The sequence below is a fragment of the Petaurus breviceps genome, unplaced genomic scaffold (assembly GCF_028583685.1).
Source record: "Petaurus breviceps papuanus isolate PSGF00001 unplaced genomic scaffold, PetGlider_PUasm1.0 90692, whole genome shotgun sequence".
NCBI lineage: Eukaryota > Metazoa > Chordata > Mammalia > Diprotodontia > Petauridae > Petaurus > Petaurus breviceps.
In genome coordinates, this window is record NW_027187313.1 from 10,087,149 (window position 1) to 10,108,964 (window position 21,816).

The 21,816-nt window shown below is 37.7% G+C and overlaps 1 protein-coding gene across 10 annotated transcripts in view; it reads right to left on the bottom strand.

The window, feature by feature from the left end:
• Positions 1–257: 257 nt before the first annotated feature.
• PRRC2C (proline rich coiled-coil 2C) overlaps positions 258–21,816 on the bottom strand; it is a 99,193-nt gene continuing 77,634 nt past the window's right edge. For 6 of the 10 annotated variants that reach the window (XM_069065595.1, XM_069065588.1, XM_069065591.1 and 3 more), the window contains exons 24-35: positions 20,752–20,853; positions 16,553–16,754; positions 14,981–15,184; positions 13,788–13,900; positions 12,923–13,059; positions 10,768–11,002; positions 9,163–9,285; positions 7,370–7,588; positions 6,364–6,467; positions 5,075–5,201; positions 4,032–4,268; positions 258–2,222 (exon numbers count right to left, since the gene is read on the bottom strand). In XM_069065595.1, the coding sequence (XP_068921696.1) occupies positions 1,965–2,222; positions 4,032–4,268; positions 5,075–5,201; positions 6,364–6,467; positions 7,370–7,588; positions 9,163–9,285; positions 10,768–11,002; positions 12,923–13,059; positions 13,788–13,900; positions 14,981–15,184; positions 16,553–16,754; positions 20,752–20,853 (2,061 nt within the window). In that variant the 3' untranslated portion in view covers positions 258–1,964. The remainder of the gene's footprint in view (positions 2,223–4,031; positions 4,269–5,074; positions 5,202–6,363; positions 6,468–7,369; positions 7,589–9,162; positions 9,286–10,767; positions 11,003–12,922; positions 13,060–13,787; positions 13,901–14,980; positions 15,185–16,552; positions 16,755–20,751; positions 20,854–21,816) is intronic. The other 4 variants (XM_069065594.1, XM_069065596.1, XM_069065598.1 and 1 more) reach the window with 4 other exon arrangements.

Below are 21,816 nucleotides of genomic sequence, written 5' to 3' on the forward strand. Positions count from 1 at the left end.
AATCTTTTTTTGAGATTGTTTTGTGAAGTCAATTACTGTTGTACAAGATTTGTTTGGATCCCCACCCACCCACTCCTGCCATGGTGCTTTGCTCAGAGCAGGTGCTCCACGAAAATGTGCTGACTTTGTAGGATGCAATGAGTGGTGGCCTTTCCCTTCTGATTATTCTTCTGCCGGCTGACATCTTCGGTTGTCACTGTTCTTATTTGACATGCCATTTGCTGTACCTTCTAGGAAAGGATTAGAAAGCTACAGGATACATTATTTAGAGAATATTTTATTAGTTTCTGTAATCAAACCCATGTAAATAAGACCTTACATATTTAATACAGTGTGTTACCCCTGTACAAATGGAAAAAAAAAATTAAGTTTAACGTTTCTAGACCAATATGGCTGTTAATTTCTGTACAATGCCAACTCAACACAGTACAAGTGGGATACTTTTTCCAAAGCTGACATCACAGCTAAAGTTTCCAAAAATTCAAATTATATATATATATATTTATATAAAAAGATAACCAATAGCAATTTGCTAGGCATCAATAGCAGCAACAGCCTTTCCAGGTTCTGCAGTCATTGAACAAAATTATACACATTAGACTTTCAGCTCACTGTTTCCAAAACAAAAACAAAACAAAAACCCCTGAAAACAGCCCCCTCCCCCCACAAAGAAGTTTTTTGTTTTTAAAAATCCCAGAAAAACAGCATTCTGTTACTGATGTGGTACCTGGCGCCTTTTATTAGCTTCTCAATCATCATCTGGAAAAAACAAAAGTCTATCTAGAATAACATCATTAAAAACAGCTCTGGTATAGCACGGTCACTACTACGTATCATAAGCAGGTACAGGATATTTTACATTCACAGAAGTATAATACAGTACTGTCCTACAGCTATAATACTAGAGGATACAATTAAAAAGGCATTATTTGACTTGATTCTACTTTCCCAGCACAGAGTGGGCAGGAAGGGTAGTGTGACACAGCTCTGATACAGAAATGTACCTCCTTAGATAGGATTTCCATTAACTAGCCGCACAGGTCTAAGTGCTTGTTGCTCTACATGAATATTAGCTGAAAACCGTTTAGAAAACCAAGAAGGACTTGTTTGACTTATTAATGCAACAAGCCTGCCATGTCGAGGGAGCGGATGCTTTCAAGGAAGGAAGAGGATGCCAAGTAGTACTTCACACTTTAGGCCACAATTTAAATATAGCATCATTTCAAACGGAAGTAGTAGCCAAACACTGGCCATCTGGAAAAAAAAAATTTAAAGGATGCTGACATGAATATTCATCCATCTGTTTACAGGTCAAGGGAAGGGAGAAGATCAGTTACTGTCCTTTGATTGTGTTCATTTAACTCAACTTCCATGTTACAAAACAGCAAGCTGTCATAATAAAAAATAAGGCTACTATGTCCAGCACCATCGATGCATCTGCAGCTCTCACGCACGGAGCCTATAAAAACGGAAATGGCAGCCAAGGAACATAAAGGAGCAGTAAGATCAACTCTGCTCAGGAGCTGGGAACATGCTGCTCAAGTCATATCCTGACTCTGCTGTGCTATCTTGTCTTTATGCTTCTGCTGTGGCAGGTAACTGTGAAGATTCTGCATTAGATGTACATAGGCCTATTTGTTCATACATGGGCATCTCCATCCTGACTATAAAAATACATTGCCATCAGTGCAGACCGACCTCTAGCTGGGTTATACAGAGCAGCTGCTGGTCTACAGAGTCCCAAGCTTTCCCTGGTACTGCAGCTGTCTGTGCAACACTGTCAATAGCTTCTTATGTCCCTGTGTGTCCTCCTGAGCCTGACAGGAGAATGTCAGAGTGACCATTTTACCCTCTCCCTTCCCCCAGCTATGGAATCTTGCTGGCATTAGCTGAACTCGTTCTCCAACCCTCCCTGAACCCCGCCCAGCCCCCCCTTTCCCACCCCCAACTATAAACCACAGCCTTTAGGATTTGGTTTCTTCAGTTTTGATCGCCTGGGGTTTGATTGGTCCGGTTCTAACAGGTTTGGAGGCTGTGGAGGGTGTAGGGGGAGGCTTGTCCTCTACTCTGTCCTGACAAACTCCAGGGGGGTCAGTCAGAGTTTCAGGAGTTTTGTTTGAATCACTGTCCACTTTCTGGGCCTTGCCTCCTATCTGTTTGCTCTGCTGTTGTTCGGAGAAGAACCGCTGCGTGGACTGAAGAACCTCTGCTCTCTGCTTCGCCTTAAAAGAGGAGAAACAACTAGGCTGAAAAGGCAGCAACACTGTGAAAGTTGTCAATAAGACACACAAAGACCAGACCAAGTACAACCGTCACCCACATCCAGTGTCAAGTACCGTCTTGTAGGATCATGTCTAAAAAAAAAAAAAAAAAAAAAAAAAAGAAATTTTCTTATTCCTACAAGAACTGCACCAAAAACCTGAAGGCACATATGAGAACTCAAAACGTCTAGTTATCAGTAAACTAGACTACAAGGAAACACTGACACTGCAGCTTTCCCAACAACACCTAGAATCAAGTGTCTTGGCACTGAGTCCGTCCTTTTCCCACCACTCTTATAAAAGGGAACAGCATTCAGAGATAGATATTTAACCACTAGATTCTGATAATTTCTACTGCATTACTGGGGTGACAGAACAGATAATTTAATCTCATTGGCAATGTAGCCCAAAGAACATACTTACGTTGATCCAAAATTACACCAACGAACCACATAAAACCAATACAGGTTGGTTTTATATATATATCATGAAAACTACCATACAATAAGTTAAAAAACACCTACCATCCAACATCCTGAAAGCAATTTGCACAAAAGTCTCATACTACCAAAAAGAGATTGTGCACATTTATTCTAATGTTCATTAAAGGGAAGTAATCAAAGTGAATTGAGCAGCTAGCAGCAGAAAACAATGTTAAGAAGGGCTTTTTATGTCTATGCTCAAATTTTGGGAATTCTTATTCATATTATTATTTTTAAAAGCAAGTTAGCCTTACAAAAAAGATATGTGATTCAAATCAGAACTGTTTTTGCTTTTTAGGGGGCTTTTAATTTACTTTTTCAGAAATACAATAGATGACAAACTTTCAGAAATCTTAAACTCAGAGAACTCAACATTTAAGACAATTCCTAGGAAGTGAGACTCAATATAACATATCGTCATCAAAGGAAAACATCAAAATGGATGATTTTACTTCCTTAAAAAAAAAAAATGTTAACATCTCTTCTTGCCAGACCTCCCAGGGAGAGCAATGGTAGGATTTCTTAGATCCCTAAAGCCAAGTCTAAGGACATTGGAGATAATAAAATAGGATTCTGTTGCCTGCAGAGGTACCATACCAATAACATAATGTTACAACCCTAAATTGTCCCCACACAGACTCCTAGGCATTGTTCTATTAGGAAATCTTGTCTTTTTACAATGGATTTCATCTGGAAGGATCCCAAAGTGCTTTCCAAACTCTCTTTACCTAAAGTAACTTGACCCTTTGACAAGACATTTTGTGTGTGCACACGCATGTATGTATGTATATATGTATTTGTGTTGAGAGAGATGGAGAGGAAACAGGTATAGGAGCGCATAGGAACAGTTTAACACAGAAAAGTTGTATCCCTCTGAAGGGAGGGGAGAAAGTTAATAAGAAACAATATTTTATCCAAATGGAATTTTGAAAGGACATCAATAATATCGTTAATTCAATGGGGAGTAGGGGGATTTTTTTTTTTTAGTAACCTCTGATTAGTTTTCTGTTCTTCTTTCAAAAGATATAGCTGCGCCTCAAGGCTAAACTCAGATCTCCCTCAATTTATTTCATTAGCAATTTAGTTGGCCAGAGATATAAAAATGCTGGTTTGTTACCAATTGCAATTGCAATGGAAGGAAAAAAAAGGGGGGGAGGGGAAGCAGCTAGTTCTGGATAAATTCACTAAGACAACAAATGCCTGGATTTGTGTTAAGGGTCCCGAGGCATCTTAAGACATGGTTCAAGAGACACAATCTTGCCCTATCAGCTGTTAACACTGTACTAACCTTCATATCTTGTTCAGCCTTCAACGTAGCCTGGGCCTGATTACCTCTGACTCCAGATAGTGATCCACAAGGACCCCTGGCCACATGTGGCAAACGAGGGTGGCTCATGAGGCCTGTGGTCATCGGAGGAGGCATGTGACTGGCCAGTGCCATTGGTGGCCTCTGAACAGGTGCTGGGAAGGTGTTAGTATGTGGGGCTCTTACCAATGGAGGGACCGGGTTAGGCTGAGAGAGGATCTGAGTGAAAAAAACAAAACATAACACATTGAACTGTTAAAAAAAAAATTGCCAACTAGATCACAAGTTGGCTTATCCCAGGGTAAATCTAGTTAATGCCCACTGTGCCACTGAAAGGAAATGTGTGGGCTGTAGGGTTTCATTAACAGGGGCCAAGATGAAACATGTCAATGCCTGAAGAGTCTAGCCCAGAAAACTTGAGCCAAGGTCACACTATGGTATATTACTTGTCTCTATCATCTCAGCTGCAAATTCTGAAGAGGGGAAAAAATAGTGATCCTAGTATAAATGAGGACATTTTTAGAAAAGAGAGGCGTGTAGCATACACCTAGATGGAATGCAATATAAAAACAAGGGGAAGCGCTCTTCACCTCTAGGGATCATGCATCCTTTCTCAGAAGTCAAATCTACTTGGGAAGAATTTAGCTTTGCTTTGTCCTGCCAAGAAAGTTATACTGCAGGACAACCAAGCTGTATATATAAGACATTCAAGTATCTTCAGGCGTAAACCTGTAAATTTACCTCAGAAAACCCCTAGCACTGGGACCCTTCTTTTTAGACTCATCTTTTCCCCAAGGCAACATACAGGCAAATATACTGTCAGAGCTGTGTGGGGAATTTTCAAGGACTTGGCTTTCCCAGTTGCTTTTAACCCTTCTTTTTAGGAACAGACAACTGCCAACAGTAAAATCTAAACTGGCATTTACATAAAACGTCACTGTTAAGAGAAGGAACTATTTTAACACAAGGTAGGATTAAGAAGTCCGAGAATGTGGAAGGAAACACTCTTGTCCATGTCTGCCCACCTGGGGTGCAAACTGCGTAGGGAATGGTTGCGTCATTCTCACAGTTGCAGCTGCGGACTGGAACTGCTTCTGGTAGACGATGCTGTTCATTTTGCTGGACTGGCTGTTGGGACTTGTGGAACTGGCCCTTGGGAAGAAGTCACCAGTAGTTAGCATCTTCTCTAGGCATATATAACCCTACAACATTAATAACCCATTTATAGAACACATTTTGGGTTCATAACTTCCCTGTAAGGCTGGCAGTGTATCACCTTTCCCATTTTAGAGATGATGAAACTGAAGACCAGAAGAGTTAAAACAACAACACATGCAGGACCACACAGGATGTGGTGAGACTCATGCCCAGAGCAGTCTTGTTGCCACAAACATTATGGTTCCATTATGAGATCACTTTTTAATGCAAAAACTGTAACAGACTTCCGCACACATTTTTGTTACCAAGGAGCCATTGGATGGGATGATGGTATTTGAAACCCAGAGGTGTGAAGATCAAAGTGAACTGGCTTAGCAGTTTAGCATACTGAACAGTCTATTCTGGGGCCAGAGACAAGACTGTCCTTGGCTCTGACACCTATGGGCAAGTCATTTAACTGCTTCATGGCCCAAGACAATAAGGAGGACCTGAGTTCAAATTCAGCCTCACACACTTAACATTTAGCAGCTGTGTGACTTTGTGAAAGTCACTTGATTGCCCTGCCTTCTTCCCCACCTCCAAAAAAAGGAAAAAAAAAGTTAATGGTTCAAAATTTTGTGGCCAAATTTTTATCAGGTTTATTTTCACTATGTCTTTAATCTTAAGCAACATAAAAATAATAGAATCACATTTGTTTTCAAATATACCCCTCTCTATCACAATCATTAAGCAATTCCTTCTAACAAAGAGACAAGAAAAAGCAGTTCAATTTAAAAAACAACCCATTTATCAACTATGTCTACATATAAGAAACACTCTTGATCCAGAAACACCAACCTTTGCAATGAAGGGAGAAAATGCTAATTTTTCTGAAGTCTTCTCCAGAGTCAAACCTGGTTCTTATAATTATACAGTGAAGAACTTATTTTTGAATCAGTCAATTTAATGAATCCAGGAAAAATTTTACTTTCAGTATCTTTTTCAAGTAGAACAGAGCATTAAAGATATTAAGCTGTAATATCTAAAATTTTTCTATAGCCACTTATATCTTTAATACAATGTAACAGATTGCATTTCAACTTAATGATGAATACAAAATACTAGATGATAATTAGTGCTGAGGGAGGTGGAGGGAATGATTAGGTTTCATATTTACCGGAAAGGACTGGATGTTGGTGTGGTGCTTCTACCACCAATTGGAGGAGTGCCTGGCTTGACATCAATGCCACTTCCAAAAGCTTTCAAATCCATTTCTGACATCTGGATAACAAGACAAGAATGAAACTGATTTTAACAAATTCCAAGGTCTGCATGTGATGTTTATTCAAAGTTCTATTATAAGAAAAGAGACTGAGGCCTGGAATGGATATTAGAGCCTACTTAGACTAATTTCCTCATTTTACAAGATCTGATTGAGAGGTGAAGTAATTTGGTCACACAGCCCCTTGAATAAAAAAAAAAAATCCTTCTTTCCACACAGCCAAAGGTTCCTTTAAGAGTTGTAAAATTGGGGTGACTAGGTGGCGGAGTGAACAGAGCACTGGCCCTGAAATCAAAAGGACCTGAGTTCAAATCCAGCCTCAGACACTTGACACACTAGCTATGTGACCTTGGGCAAGTCACTTAATCCAAAGTGCCCTGCCTTCCACCACCACCCCCAAAAGCAAAAAAAACTTAAAATAAATAAAGAGTAGTTGTGAAATTCTTTGAATCATTACCTAACAGGTTAATCCCTCTAAAAGTAACAAAAGGATGACATACAAAACTTCTTTATGGTGGCTTCACACAACAGAATTATAAGTTCAGATTTGTACCTATCAAAGTCTGTCCAAATCGAATGCTCTACTCATTCATGAATTCATCCCAGAAAATTTAATCATAACATCAAAACCTGATTAACTGGTAATGGAGGAAGAAAGATGATGGCATAATGGACATATGAAAAGCAATTTTACATGACAAGTAGTTGCTAGGCGTCCTATGTTTCTTTAAACAAAAAAGCTTTAAAAATGCTAATTAAGAATTACTTGCATAGAGGCAGATCCACAAAATGAGAAAGTTACACTGTGTGTTGTGTAGAAGATAGATGTAGAACTAGAGTTAACTAGATAGATTCAGCTTTCAGGCATCTAGCAACAGTATCAAGTATTCTCTTCACTAACCTTTCCAGTGGCTGCGATCATGCTATGCTGAGTTCCTGCAGGAATTAATCCTCTGAAAGGCTGGTTTACTTGTGTGGGTCTACTCAGGCCTTGGGCCTGAGCCTGTGGGGGGGTATGCTGTAATGGGGGCTGCAATGTCTGGGGTAAAGCAATTAACGGTTGTCCAGTAGATCCAAAGTTAGGCAAGGAAAGCTGTGAAGCTGGCAAAGGTACAGTTACCTGGGGAAGGATAGAGAAAAAAGAAGAGACAAATCAACAATGTGCTTACGTTTCATATCGTTCCCAACCTACACCATTAACCCACGTAACTTTTTTTCAATTCACTTATCTTCTATTCAAACAATAACTACTGACTAGATTTCACTAAATGGTGGGCTCAGAAATACAGATTTCTTCTGAGTTGACCATGAACAGGTCATGTAGATCTTTATTTCCTCATGTCCCTTCTGAAACTAAATGAAGTGGCTATATTTGGTAATAAAGTGCTAGCCAGCTGGCAGTATTTGCAAAGTGCTTCAAGTTTCTCAAATGTAAGAAATTTCATGAATGCGATCAACTGTGTAACTGTACGCTTGCCCCATCTCTACTGAAAAATCTTAAGAACCTAAAAGTAAAGTAGCAAGTTAATGAGGTCACAAGTATTTGTGAAGGAAGGGAAAAGCCACAGAGTTGAGCCATTCACAATGATCACAGGGTGAAGGCAAATACAAAAAGTGAAATTATTTTCAGGAACAAAACAAGATGATAAAATATTAAGATCTAAATGAGCAGCAACCTTTTGCTGCAATGTTTGGCTTTACAATACAAGGATTTCTGAACAGGCATTTCATCTTAACTTTGTAAAAGCATTAGAACTTAATAAAACATTATCAAGAACAATGAGAATTGTCAAGCATATCTTCTATTTCATTTTCAGAGGATAAAAATCCTTTGTTTCTAAATGGAATTTAATGTGAGGGACAAGAAAAGTATTTATGAACAATATCCCCTAAATGTTGCAGTTCGGCTGTGTCTGACTCTGTGACCCCATTTGGGGTTCTCCTGGCAAAGATATTGGGAGTGGTTTGCCACTTCCTTCTCCAGCTCATTTTACAGATGAGGAAATGGAGGCAAGCAGGATAAACTGACTTAATAATAAGTACCTGAGTTCAGATTTGAACTCAGAAAGAGGAGACCTCCTGACTCCAGGCTTGGTGCTCTATCCACTGTACCACCTAACTGCCCTGTCTTCTAAAAAGGAAGCTAATTTAATAAGCAATGCCAGAGAATTAGAGTTTTACAAAATATTTTTATTTCAGTATGCTCACTTTAAAAACTGTACACTGGGGTGTACGCCTCCATTGTTCTCTCCATAAGTTTGATTTTGGGGCATTCTGTTCCCACTTCAATCACCAAGTACTTGCCTAATGCACTTAATTTTACATTTGACCAAACCTATGAGACACAGTTCTACCATACACCACAGTACTCTTCTGTCTCGGCTCCACACCCCTGCCCTGGCCCTATGACAGTTTTTATGTTTAATAAGTCAGGATAGGGACTGATAAGGATTACAGCCATCATTGTGTCAGCACAGGAAAAGTCTCACTCTGCTACTGTAGGCCAACATCTCCTCTACCAGAGCAGCAGAAAGCTGCCTGAAACTGAGAGGGGATGTGACCTACCTGCCCATGTCTTCCTGCTCCATGGGAACCTCTCTACCCACACTATACCATGGTCTAGTATTTTAAACCTATTTTTACACATAAAATTAAAAGAAAAAAATAAATAAAAAGAAGATTGAGGAAATTTACCATGCCATAGTTTACCTGCTGGAGAGCACTGGGTGACTGAGCAGTATTATAGAAACTGCTCTGACCAGGCTGTTGGACTTGTCCGGAATAAAGATTTGAAGCCTGGGTGAGACTTGCTCTGGCCTGGAAGGAGAGTTTAATAAATTAGGGAAGGAAATTGTAAAAAGGTGATATAAATATGATTTTAAACCCTTGTCTTATAAAAAACAACAACACAAAGAGAGGATTGCTGAGCACATTCACCTTGTGTCACATGAAGGTCCTTGTCCTTCCAGATATCTAGCCCAAGTGATCCGAGACCACCCCTCCTCCAGCATTCCTGCTCTTTTCACTTATCTGCAACCTCTCCCAGGTTACTGGCTGCTTCCCTCCTTCATACAAACATGTCTATCTCTCCCCCATATTTAAAGCTAAAACCCTCTCACTTGAACTGTTCATCCCCACTAGTTATGCCTTTGTTCCCCTTCATGCCTGAATTCCTTGAGAGCCTTCTACAACTGATACCTCATACCCCTACTTCCTCTCCTCTTACCTCTCTGCAGTCTGGTTTCCAACCTCATCAATCAACTGAAAACTGCTTTCTCCAAGTTACCAACGATCTTTTAATTGCCAAATCTAACCGCTTTTCTCAATCCTTGTTCTTCTTAACCTCTCCATAGCCTCTGACACTGATGATCCTCTTCACCTTTATATTCTTTCCTTTAGGTGTTTGTGATAAATTCTTTCTTTGCTCTCTTCCTACCTGTATGACCACTTTACAGTCTCTTCTACCTTCATCCAGGTAACATCTACTATGATGGGTGTCCTGCCAATGCCTTGTCACTATTACTAAGGCATCACCCATCCTCACAACGTAGGCATCAACCTTGATTCCACAACTCTTTCTCGGCACCCTATCCAATTTATTACCAAGTCCTGCAGATTCTACCTTCCCTTCTCTCTTCTTTATGCTGCTACCAGACTGGTGCAAGCCTCTATCACCTCATGCCTAGGCTACTGCAATAGCCTTCTGGTTTATCTCATCACCTTAGGTCTCTTCTCATTCCAGATCTTCTAAAAATGTGGGTCTGACCATGCTACCATCCTCAACTATTCAATCAATTTCAGTGGATCCCTATTACCTCTCAGATTAAATATAAAATCAGAAGATTTAAAAGCCTGGCTTTCAAAGTCCTTTGAAACCTGGTCCCTTTTGAGTCTTTTTACTCCTTTTCCCCTTCTCCTCACTTACACTCTACTCACCAGTAACATTGGCCTCCTAAATGTTCTTCTCAAAAGACTGCCCATTTTCATTTAGTTGTTTGCTATGGAATTCTCTTTCTCCTCATCTCTGCCCTCCCTTTTTTCCCCCAAGTCCCAGCTAAAATCCCCATCTTCTACAAAATTCTTCCTTAAGGCTAGTATCTTCTATTGATTATCATATGGTATATATCTTGTTTGTATACTGTTGTTGTCATTTTGTTTCCCCATTAAGACTGTGAGCTCCTTAAGGAAATGTTTTTCTTTGTACCCCCAGTGCAAAGAACAGTGTCTGACACACAGTGAATGATGAATAAATGCTTGATTTTTAGTGTTCAAGAGATGATATTGAACACACTCTCTTACCTGAAGCAGATGTGTGTCAATCAACTGGGAACCTCCTATTCCTGATGCTTGGCCTAGCTGATGCTCATACAATATAGGAATGGGTTGAGCATTAGAAGTTTGTTGAAAAGCAATGCCTGATTGGGCCTTCGCAAGTTCTTGGTGTTGTACTGCTGGAAAATTGTGTAAGGTTGTGCCAGAAAGAACCACTGGTGATGGCTGAGACAGACTGCTTTGCATAAAGGCTTGCTGAGACCTATAACAGTATTGGAGAGAAAATGTTTGCATTAGTATTGTTTCTTCTTTTTACCTGCATGGGTTACTATCTCAAATGATTGTCACAATGATTAAAAAAAGTGGGAAATGGAGAACAGACATTTCATCTAAGGTAAGTAGGAAACGAAACACAAAGATCTAAATTTAACACTGTAAAGTCAATCTACTTCCTAAGATCAGCTATGAGAAAGAAGAGGAAGACAACATTGGACTGAAAGAACAAATTTAGCTACAATATAGTCACAGAATTAAAAATACTTCATTAGTTTTAGTTGCCCAAATATAAAACAGGAATTAAATGGAAACATTGAAGTGAGTCCCACCCATATACAAATAGAACCTATGTGGACTGGAGAAAAAAAAAACCCACAAAAATAAAAAAACAAGCAATCTTTTCTTTTCTTTTTTTTTTTTTTGGCCTTTTGGAGGGCAATTGCGGTTAAGTAACTTGCCCAAGGTTACATGGCTAGTTTTTTGGTGTGGGTGTTAAGTGTCTGAGGCCGGAACCAAACTCAGATCCTCCTGATTCTGGGGGCGAAGCTTTACTCACTGTGCTGCCTAGCCATGCCAAAAACAAGCCATCTTTTCCTTTAACTTAAATGTCTGTCATTTTTTATTTTAACAAAAATTATAGAGGTTGTAGAGATACTAATGTCCTATAGAGGAATGAGAAAAATCAACTGCCTTAAAAAATACCAGATAAAAATGGAATGCAAACAATCTTGAGAACAACAATGATCTTCAAAGGCAAGAAAAAAAGTTATGATACAACTTTAGGGTTTAACCATAACACTCAAGCCAAAGATGGCAAATGCAAATTGACATGATTGTTCTGGGTTTAATATTGCTTCTAGAGGTGGCTAGGTGGTGCAGTGAATAGAGCACTGGCCCTGGAGTCAGGAGGACCTGAGTTCAAATCCGACCTCAGAAACTTAATACAAAAAACTAGCCATGTGATCTTGGGCAAGTCACTTAACCCTAACTGCCCTCCAAAAAGAAAAAAAAATTTAAAATAAATAAAAAATATTGCTTCTAATATCTCAAATTTTTATATATTTTCTTATGTAATGACCCAGTGAGATTACAAAAGGACTGTCACTAATTTTCTTTTAACTGAAGAAACTCTGCCACTTCATGAAGCCTTCCTAGTCTTCCTTTGACACCCAGGTATTGTTTATCTTCCCATTTCTTATTTTACTCATCTAAGTGGACACTATGTCCTGCAGGGATTGTTGTAATTTTTTTCTTTGTATTTCCAACCCCAGAGCACAGAACCTTTCTTATGTATACTAGGTATGCTTAAACTACAGCTGAATTGAACTAAGTTAATAAAAAGTTAGTCAAATCAATATAGTCATGAAGTACATTTACATGGAGAACACTGCCTAAAACTGTGACCCTGAAATGTCAGACTGAGAAGTTTAAACCTATGATCAGTAATGACAACACTAATGGTACATATTTAACCAAAAGATTAAAAGTTGATAAAAGGAATTATAAATGAGACCTTTATCTACCTGATATAATGGTATAACTTTTTCATTCCCACATAGGACACTACATTATCCAATATGCATAAATCTTCTAGAAAACCAAAGCCTGTGGTCCATTAAGTGTAAAGATTAACAGCTGAAAGAACAGGGGGCATTACATAATAGAAAGAATGACAACCATGGGAGTTAGGAAGCATAGATTCAAATCTCGGCACTGACACTACTGTGGCAGAAATGAGCCTCATCTTCCCCATCTAACTGCCTACTTCACACGGCTGTTTTAAGGACAACATTGTGTAAACCTGAAAACACTCTTGAAATGTGAATTAATCAAGTGTATTAGTTGTTGCCGATAGGAAGTTGGCAGAATTAAGTTTAACATTTTTAAAGTCATTTAAAACATTTACCTATATGGTTGCAGGGGAGAATTGAATAATTCCTGAGCTTGTGAAACAGCAGGCCCTGCCCCCAAACTCAACTGGGCTTGATGTTGTCCTTGCAGAGGTGCATAGATAGGAATTGGAATCTGTTGAACTGAAGTGGGCTACAATAAAACAGAAATACTTATATGTATGCAAGTGTATGTGTGCTCACATGCACACCCCCCCCACACCTATAGAAACAGGAAAGCAAAAACTTTCGTGAAATAAAAAATCAGCTTAGTTAAAAAACCAAGAAGAAAAAATAATGCAAATCAGCAATAGATTAAAAAAATGCCTGGCAATTATCAAATTATAAAAGATTATAAATCTCCATTTAAAAATGGAACAAAATTTTATAAATACAGATGTAATCCTAAAAAAAACTGTTTTAACATTAAATTAAAACTTGCACTTCAACCAACTGCTCTTCTGAACATAAACCCTTCAAGGTGAGCAAGCAAGACATACTAAAAACTTGGTAATTGACTCAATGCACTTTTATTTTGAAGAAATACAGCAACATTGAGGGGCTAACAGGCAGCCAGCCCAAGGACTACAATGGTATGCACAGAATGTTTTTTAAAAAACACCTAAAGGAGGGTGGGTGTTTATGGTAGATTTATTTGAAGACACAGGTATGAAACACAGGAAGAGGTGAGGATAGATCATTCATACTGAGTCCTGATATCAGTAAGTTCGTGGATTCAATGAAGTAAAATATTTATTCTAAGACTACTATAATCAATAAGAAAAAACAGATACAACAACATATCTAAATGCTAGCTACCAAGTACAGGACATGGCAAAATAAAACAAGTGTACATGCCTCTCAAAATGTATTCCAAACTACCTGAGAAAGTCCTGGTTGAAATCCTTGTTGCTGAGCCAAGGATGCTGGAGCCAACCTCGCATGTTGGGTGTTGAATAAGTGACTTGTGTCCATATAAAAAGCTGGAATCTGTGCTGCAGGTCCCCAGGAAAAGGATAAGATAATTAGTTTGAGGTTTTTTCCTACACAGTTTCATAATTATAAAATGCCAGGGCTGAAAAAAGACCTCAAAAACTATCTGGTTCTAACTCTCATTTGATCGTTGAGGGGAACTGGAGATACAGACAAGTAAATTTGCTGAAGGTCACAAAAGCTACGACAGACCCAGGACTACTAGATTTCAATTTCCATGACTCCCAGCCTAATTTTCACTTGTACCATACTGTTTAATATTAAAAAAGGTATCCCCAAGTCCTTAAAGCAATTAAACAATCAAGCATTTATTAAGTGACTGCTATATAAAAATACTATTTTTGATGCTAGGGATGGAAAAATATAGACAGAATTACTACGTTTTTGGAAGTTAATTCCAAATAAGAAATAATGAAAACTAATTTTGCAAATTCATTTTTTATTACGAAGTACAAAAGGCAAAATTCAAAAAAAAAAAAAAAGTTGCCTGAACCTACAATTACTCCTTTTAGGATAGAAATCAATCAACAAATATTTATCAGATACCTACTATGTACCAGGCATTGAAGACACCACACACACACACACACACACTCCAGCTATAACAATAAGACAGCATGATAGCCTCGATAACATGGTTAATAAGAGATCTTTGGAAAAATGTTTTTAAAGCCTTTCAAGAGTTGGATTTTCAACCCTACTCTATTCTAAAATGATGTAACCATGTACTAAGAAATGATACATATGATCATATTCCATGTGGCTTATAAAACTTGAATACCAAAAGTTATTCATCTGTAACTAGGTACTATTGTTAAGAGTCTTGAATTCCTTGCTTTATTGAAACTAAATGAGTGGATGGCTTATTACAATCACCACCATGAGTTATTTGCCAGAAACTTGTATCTTGACAAAAACAAAATATAAAGGGAAAACAAAACATGCATGCGTGTATGACTCTATTTAAAACAAAATTTGATATTTGACAAAACTGGCATCATTTAGTGAATAAACCTTTTTTTCAAAAGAAAATAAATACCTTAGACACTTTTACTGATTAAATTCAATCCTATAAATATTACCTGCTGCGGACTGTGACACATAGACTTGTGGGCTCTGCTGCTGCTGGGCAATAAGGGAAGGCATGCAGCTCAGCTGAGAGAAATGACTGGCAGAAGGCAGGCTGCTGGTCTGCAGCGGTTGAGGCTTCACTTTGCAGATGTTGGGAGGGTCTGAGGTGGTTGTAGATTTAGTACTCAAAGAAGAGGTAGTGTATGTACCAGCTCCTAGGGCAGGGAGAGGGAAATGGGAAAACAAGGATGAAGGATTCATTTTACAATGACAACTCTCAGTTAAACACAAACTTGAGGAAAGCATTAAAAACAAAGTCATCCAGTAACAAATCAAGGTAAAGTGGTTTTTCACATCGTCCTTCATATGGACCAACAACAGGAAATGGAGAACAACACTCTTAACTGAACTTGGAAGGTTCAATAAAACACAAAGAAAAGAATATCTGGGCAGTGATGAACCTTCAAGAAGTGGCCACTACTGAAGGGGCTTCCAGTCTCATCCCTGTCACTGAAATAAACACTTCAGAGGCGCAGGGACAACTGCCCATGAATATCATTATCACTGAAGAAGTCCTTGAAAAATGAACTGAATCATAAAACTTCAAGTTGAAACATGAAAGAAATATATGGCAGGAAATTAGTTAATTTTAGATTCGATAACTAGGAGGGAGCACAGGAATGTGTCCCATGGTTTAAATGGTCATTTGCCAGGTGGCAATTAGCTATATGTGATTCCTTTACCTCTGACTTAACAAAATACTCCTCCAACGCTTCAAATGGATACACATCAAAATGCAGTAAGAATACTTTTCTAAGTTTAATGTAGGGACTCTACTCATTTTGACTGATCCTAGATGATTAAAAGGCATGGATCAGACATTGTCTACCAGTGTCAGTCACCTAGGCCAACTTAAAATAGACACAGAGACCAAACAAGTCTTATAGAGCTGTCATTTATTGTATTCTATGATAAGATGACCTTGACAGAAAAATTATTAACCACAGGAATATATTAACTCATAAAATTTTCATTAAACTACTGTAATGGTAATTTGAAGATCTTCCCTGCCCCCTAATAGGCTGAATGCAATCACATGAAGCCTGTGTTGGGAGGAGTTTACTGAAGGGTGGATCCGGGCCCAGAAGAAGCTGGAGGTCAGAGAGGATGAAGCCAAGGAGAGAGCTAGGCTTGTGAGAGTTTGTAGGAAGGTTAAAGGATGGTGTGGATCCCTGCTGTGCTATGGGGTATTAACTTCTTTGCTGCTATGATGGATTCAGTTTCCTGGTGTTGGGATTTGGCTTTCTGGTGTCAGAATAAATGTTTTGCTTCTGTCTTCTATACAGAAAGTCTGTTATATTTTGCAATTCAGAGCTGTGCCAACATATTCAGTCACCGCTGGTGACTGTGAATATTGCACTGGCGCTACAAATACACACAATGCAACTCACATAAAATAGACAAAAAATATCTCAAGTGTACTGCCAGTTAATGCAACAACTATCTTTAGGTTTTCAGAAGTAACCCCCATCCCTATTATGTGGGAAAAAATTTAGATGAAAACAAAATCAAGAATCTTCTACCTGATAATGATGTTGTAGGAGTGACGGACGCAACAGGAATAGGAGGCATCGATGCACTTGAGAAGGAGTTGTAATTACCAGTGCTTGGTACACTGACACTGCTGCTTCCTCCACTTGCAATTGAAGCTGCTGTGGAAGTTGCTGGTGACCCTTTTTCTCTCAAATTTGGTGAGTTTTCCCATGCTTTGCGTGCAGACTCCATCTATAATTACAAGGGACGATTTTATTAATATTCTAAAATATAAATATTTATTAAAATAATGGAAAATATGTATACAGCATATGCAAATGCATTTTCCAGGGAAGATCTTATGCCCCTCCCTTATTTCTCACCCTGTTGAAAGTTTCAGAAAGAGCTTTTGAACTGTTTTGCAGAGCAGTAAGACACCTATTTACAAAGAAATCACAGGTTCTTAAGTACCTGGGAAAGGAAGATGGCAAAAACAGAACTCCCTCCACTGGACTCTGTCAAGTCATCCTCCCTATAAAAGCTACACGATGTTCCCTGGCCCCAGTGTCACTGTCATTAATTAGTGTGGCTAGGTTAGCAACTGGACTTAAAGCTCCTAATGGCCTGAAACTCAGGAAATGGAGAACTAATATATACTATTAATTAGACTCTAGATTCAAGGTAAAACGATTCCATTTAATTTGCTAACAGGGTTAGTAAAAGGCCAATGACACCACAATTATTTATTTGAATAATTCCCAATGGACACAGTTCTAGGAGAGATCACATATTTTCCTCACTTCATACAAAGATGTTTCACAAGGCAGCTTGATGTAGTGGAAAAATTACTAATTTTGGAGAAGGCTTGGGTTCACTAATATACATGGTAGAGGAGAAACTATTTAGCCCCTCTAAATCAGTCATTTACAAAATGGGACAATACTTGTCATGCTTACATCACAAGGTTGTTAAAAAGAGCAAATAAGGTAGCAGGACAGTGTCTTATAACCACTTAGAGTCCTAAGTGGACATAATCTACTATCACAGCTGCCAGAAATTTGTTATCTAGATAGAGATATTAAGAAGAGGGGTAGAGAAAAGCTATCCATCTATCAGCAATGTTGAAATCAATACAAAATCCTTCTTCAATAAAAAGAAGTACCATTCCTCTCCCCATCTCAGAAATTAGCTCTAAATGGGCTTTTAGCTTTTTACTTGTTTTAGTATGATTTAAATATCTGATGCATACCACTTTTGGGACTGTCCTTATGCCAGATGTTATCAATAATGTACAGACTAGTTACTGAAACTCTGAAACTTGGCATTAAAGGATCCAAAATAATTACCATACACAGAGCAATATAAGGATACTGCCAAAGTTACAGGATAACCCTCAATTTCAATTGCTATTTCTTTCAATATTAAATTCCCTCTTAGTTTAGAATAGAAGTGGACTAAAGCAAAAGTAAACAAGCAAGGTCATTTCTGAAAAACATATTCAGTTGATAACAATGAGTTTAACAAATGCAAAACTAAATGTGAAGCCAGACATTTTCATATATTAGTTACTATGGGAGTTCATCAATATTCTGAGGGAAGAAGAAAGAAGAAATGAGAGTTGATGGGAATTACAAGGAGACAATACTGTGATACTAAAACAACAGTACTGAGGCAGGACTGAAACGTTAAAATAAAATCTATGGGGTTACAAAATGCAATGTAAAAGTCTCACATTCCTCAACAGAAATTGTTTTAAGGATTAATTTGTGTAATTACAGGATCATTACTAATGTATTCAGAAAAAAAAAAAGGAAACAAAGTCTACGGACTAGTACTTGAAGACTGCTAGAAATTTTTCACCAAGATCTTTTAGATACACATTTATGTACGTAGATGGTTCATTTTCTTGTAAAATATTTTTATGGGTATCTTTTGTTTTTTCTATCACCTAAATTCCCCACTCTATTACTCCCCACTGTTTGAGAGGGAAGAGAATATATTATCTAATATTATAAAAAGAAATCAACAAAACTGAGGGAGAGAGAGTGTTTATCTTTTCATGTCTCTTCTTTGGAGTTCTGTTTGTTGTCTGTAATTTTCAACATTCACTTTTGATTTTTTTGTGGCTGCTGTTCCTCCCATTTACACTGCTGTCATCACCGCATATAGTGTTTGAGAGGACAGTAATATTCCTAAAACTCACAGATAGACAATTTGTTTAGCCATTTTCCAAATGATGGGTCTCTATTGTTTCCAATTTTTTGCTATCACACACAAAAGGCAACCAACTTTAAAAATTTTGTTGTAGACTGGACTTTCTTCTTTTTTTTAAGCAACTAGGGTTAAGTAACTTGTTCAAGGTTACACGGTGTGTGTGTGTGTGTGTGTGTGTGTGTGTGTGAGAAGTATCTGAGGCCAGAACCGACACCAGGTCTCCTGACTCTGGGGCCAGCGCTCTTACTCACTGCGCCACCTGGCCGCCCTGGTCTTTCTTCTTGTCAATGACCACCCTGGGTTTGTAAAAATCCAGTAGCAGTGTAACCTCTGGATCAAAAGGTGTGAACATTTTAGTCATTTTATTTGCATAATTCCAAATTGCTTTCCAGTATTGGGCTACTGATTCATAATTCTACCAACAATGCACTAACCCCCAATCTTTTGTCATCTTTTCCAATTCTGCTGTATGCCAGGAAAAAAATTTTGAGATTTTAATTTACATTTCTATTTTAGTTAATTTGAAGCATTCTTTCATATAGTTAATAGCTTACAAATCTCGTTCTGAGAACCTGATTCAAATTTTTCTCATTTAATTGATTCCCTTTTTATCCTAGGTCCATTCATTTTGTTTGTATAGAAAGCTTTATAATCTTATATACTCAAAGTTATCTATTCCTTTTTTGGATAAGAATATTTTTCCTATCCAGAGCTCGGTTTGTCTTCTAATTTTTTATGGTATGATTTTAAATATCAAGGTCACGCATCCATTTAGAATGTATTATGGAATACAAAGTAAGGTGTTAGTCTAAGCCTAATTTCTGTCTGATTGTTCACTTTTTCCCAGTAATTTTTAGTCAAAAGGGAATTCTTTCCTAAGTAATTTATGTTTTCTAGCTTATTGAATACTGAGCTATTGAGTTCCACTGCCTCTGATTCTCCCTTGTTTGTCTGTTTCATTGCTACCCTATATGTTATAACCAACACCATTTGGTTCTAATGACTCCTGTGTTATAATGTAGCTTTAGTGATATTGTCTCATTCCTATGTCTTTTCCTATCAATAGGTACCATTTATCTCCAGTAAAGCAGTCTATTATTCAATACATACATTGTATCTACATACAGACTTCTTAACCATGGCCTTTTCTCAAAGTAAAATAAAGAGCAAAAGATTCACTGTCAACCATCAATGACATTAGGAAGCATTATTAATACTATAATTTCTTGTGAAGATTAAAAAAATAACCTGAAGAAAATATAACATGAAAAAAGTCCAGTGTTTCATACCTTGTTTGCTTCTTTTCTGTAAGCTGATCCTAAGGTAAGAATCTCCTTTTAATGTCCTCTCATTAATCTAATCATCTAAAAGCATTAACAAATTATAATGCCACAAGTTTTTAGCCTAGTTCATAAAACTCATGCTTTAAGAAACAAAGACTAAAAAAACCAATCCCTGATCTACTGGCTTCACAACTATTTATTTCACTCTCTAGGCTGAATCTTCTTAATCCAAGAATTATAGTAGAACCAAATAGTAAAAGCTCAATCTATATACTACTATTCTATCTAAAAGAAAAAACAAGTAACTGAGCAACTTCTTTTTTTAACACAATATACACCAATGATAACACTACAGAAAGACAACTAGTAATGAACACTCTTATAAATTGCTCATTTGAACAAATCACCAAAGAACCCTATTCATTTCTGTTGCACATATCTAACAAATCCAAGTTAAGAATTAAAAAAAAAAAAAGGAACCTATCTCAAGCAACATATGTCACAAATGCAATCCTTCAGTCCTGAAGCTCTAAAGCTTGACTCCAAAAACGAGGACAAATGGGCAATACTAAGAAAGTGGTAATGAAAACTATAATAATCAATGCCTGAATCTTCTTCCTCTTTCCTTTCTTGTGCTTTATTATTCTTGGACACCAAACACAAAGGCTCTATATGCACCAAGAGAAACACCATCAATATCCTTCCCCCTGCATGCAAGAAATAAGGACCCTTTAGAAGGACATTGTACATACCTTAAAGGTGAGGCTGAAAGTAGTGGGAGGAGCTGGACTTAGGCTGGAGCTCTGTTGTAAAGTCTCCCTCTTAGGGAGGGGAAGGGTGTTGGGCAGGGGCACCTGAAAAGGCAGGCAACATACATCACAATCTAACTAAGTCTACCATAAAAGCCCCATTAAAGAAAAAAGCTCAAGTGGTACTAAGGATTTAAGTTCTTTTCTTAGGGCCAACCATAAATGATCGATTTACGTAACATTATATATCCATAGGTATTCCCCACATCTCTGGATAGCTCTATGGAAGACTGAGTACTATCTGCCTTTTAATAAGAAAATCAATGGTGAAGTTAAGACCCAAAGACATATGACATTCACAAAAGATTTCCCCCCAAAAATCTTCTCCTAGCTACCTGAAATACTACAGTGGATTTTTATATGTAAGTTGAACATGCCCAATATTATGGATCAGAAGCAGCAAAATTAAATTCTGGTTATGTCTTTGCAGTCAATTTTCTTATAATTACTTTCAAAAAGCAGTTCCAGTAAGATGGAAACATATACTAAAGTTACTATGAAGACAGAAACAAATTTTAGTGAAAGAGAAACTCACAGGATTGCCCCACATTCCTTTCTATTGTTTTGTTGTAGTGGAAATTGAGCACAATGTCAGAAATTAATTCTATTTCCCACTAGAAAGGTCTAGAGATATGAAAAATGATATTTAATCTTTCCTTTATATACTGAGAAATAAAGAGACCCAATGGGGGAATAAGGAAATGACATGTATCCATCTTTGTCATCCCTTTCCTCCCCTAAGCTCTTTTGTATTGTTTTCTGGTGGACAATTTGGGTTGATGGAGATGCTATAAAAAAATCATAGCTAATTTGCTTCATGAAAGGGTTGTGATATCACATTTCAAAACCGCAGGGAACAAAATATTAATGTATGGACCATGTAGGAAGATGTGGAAATAATTTTATGAAACAATCCTTTCATCAAAATATCATATGTATTCTTTCATTTTAACTGAGATTAAACACTAGTGATTGTTTAGAAGTACAAAACCAAGTGCTAAAATTCTG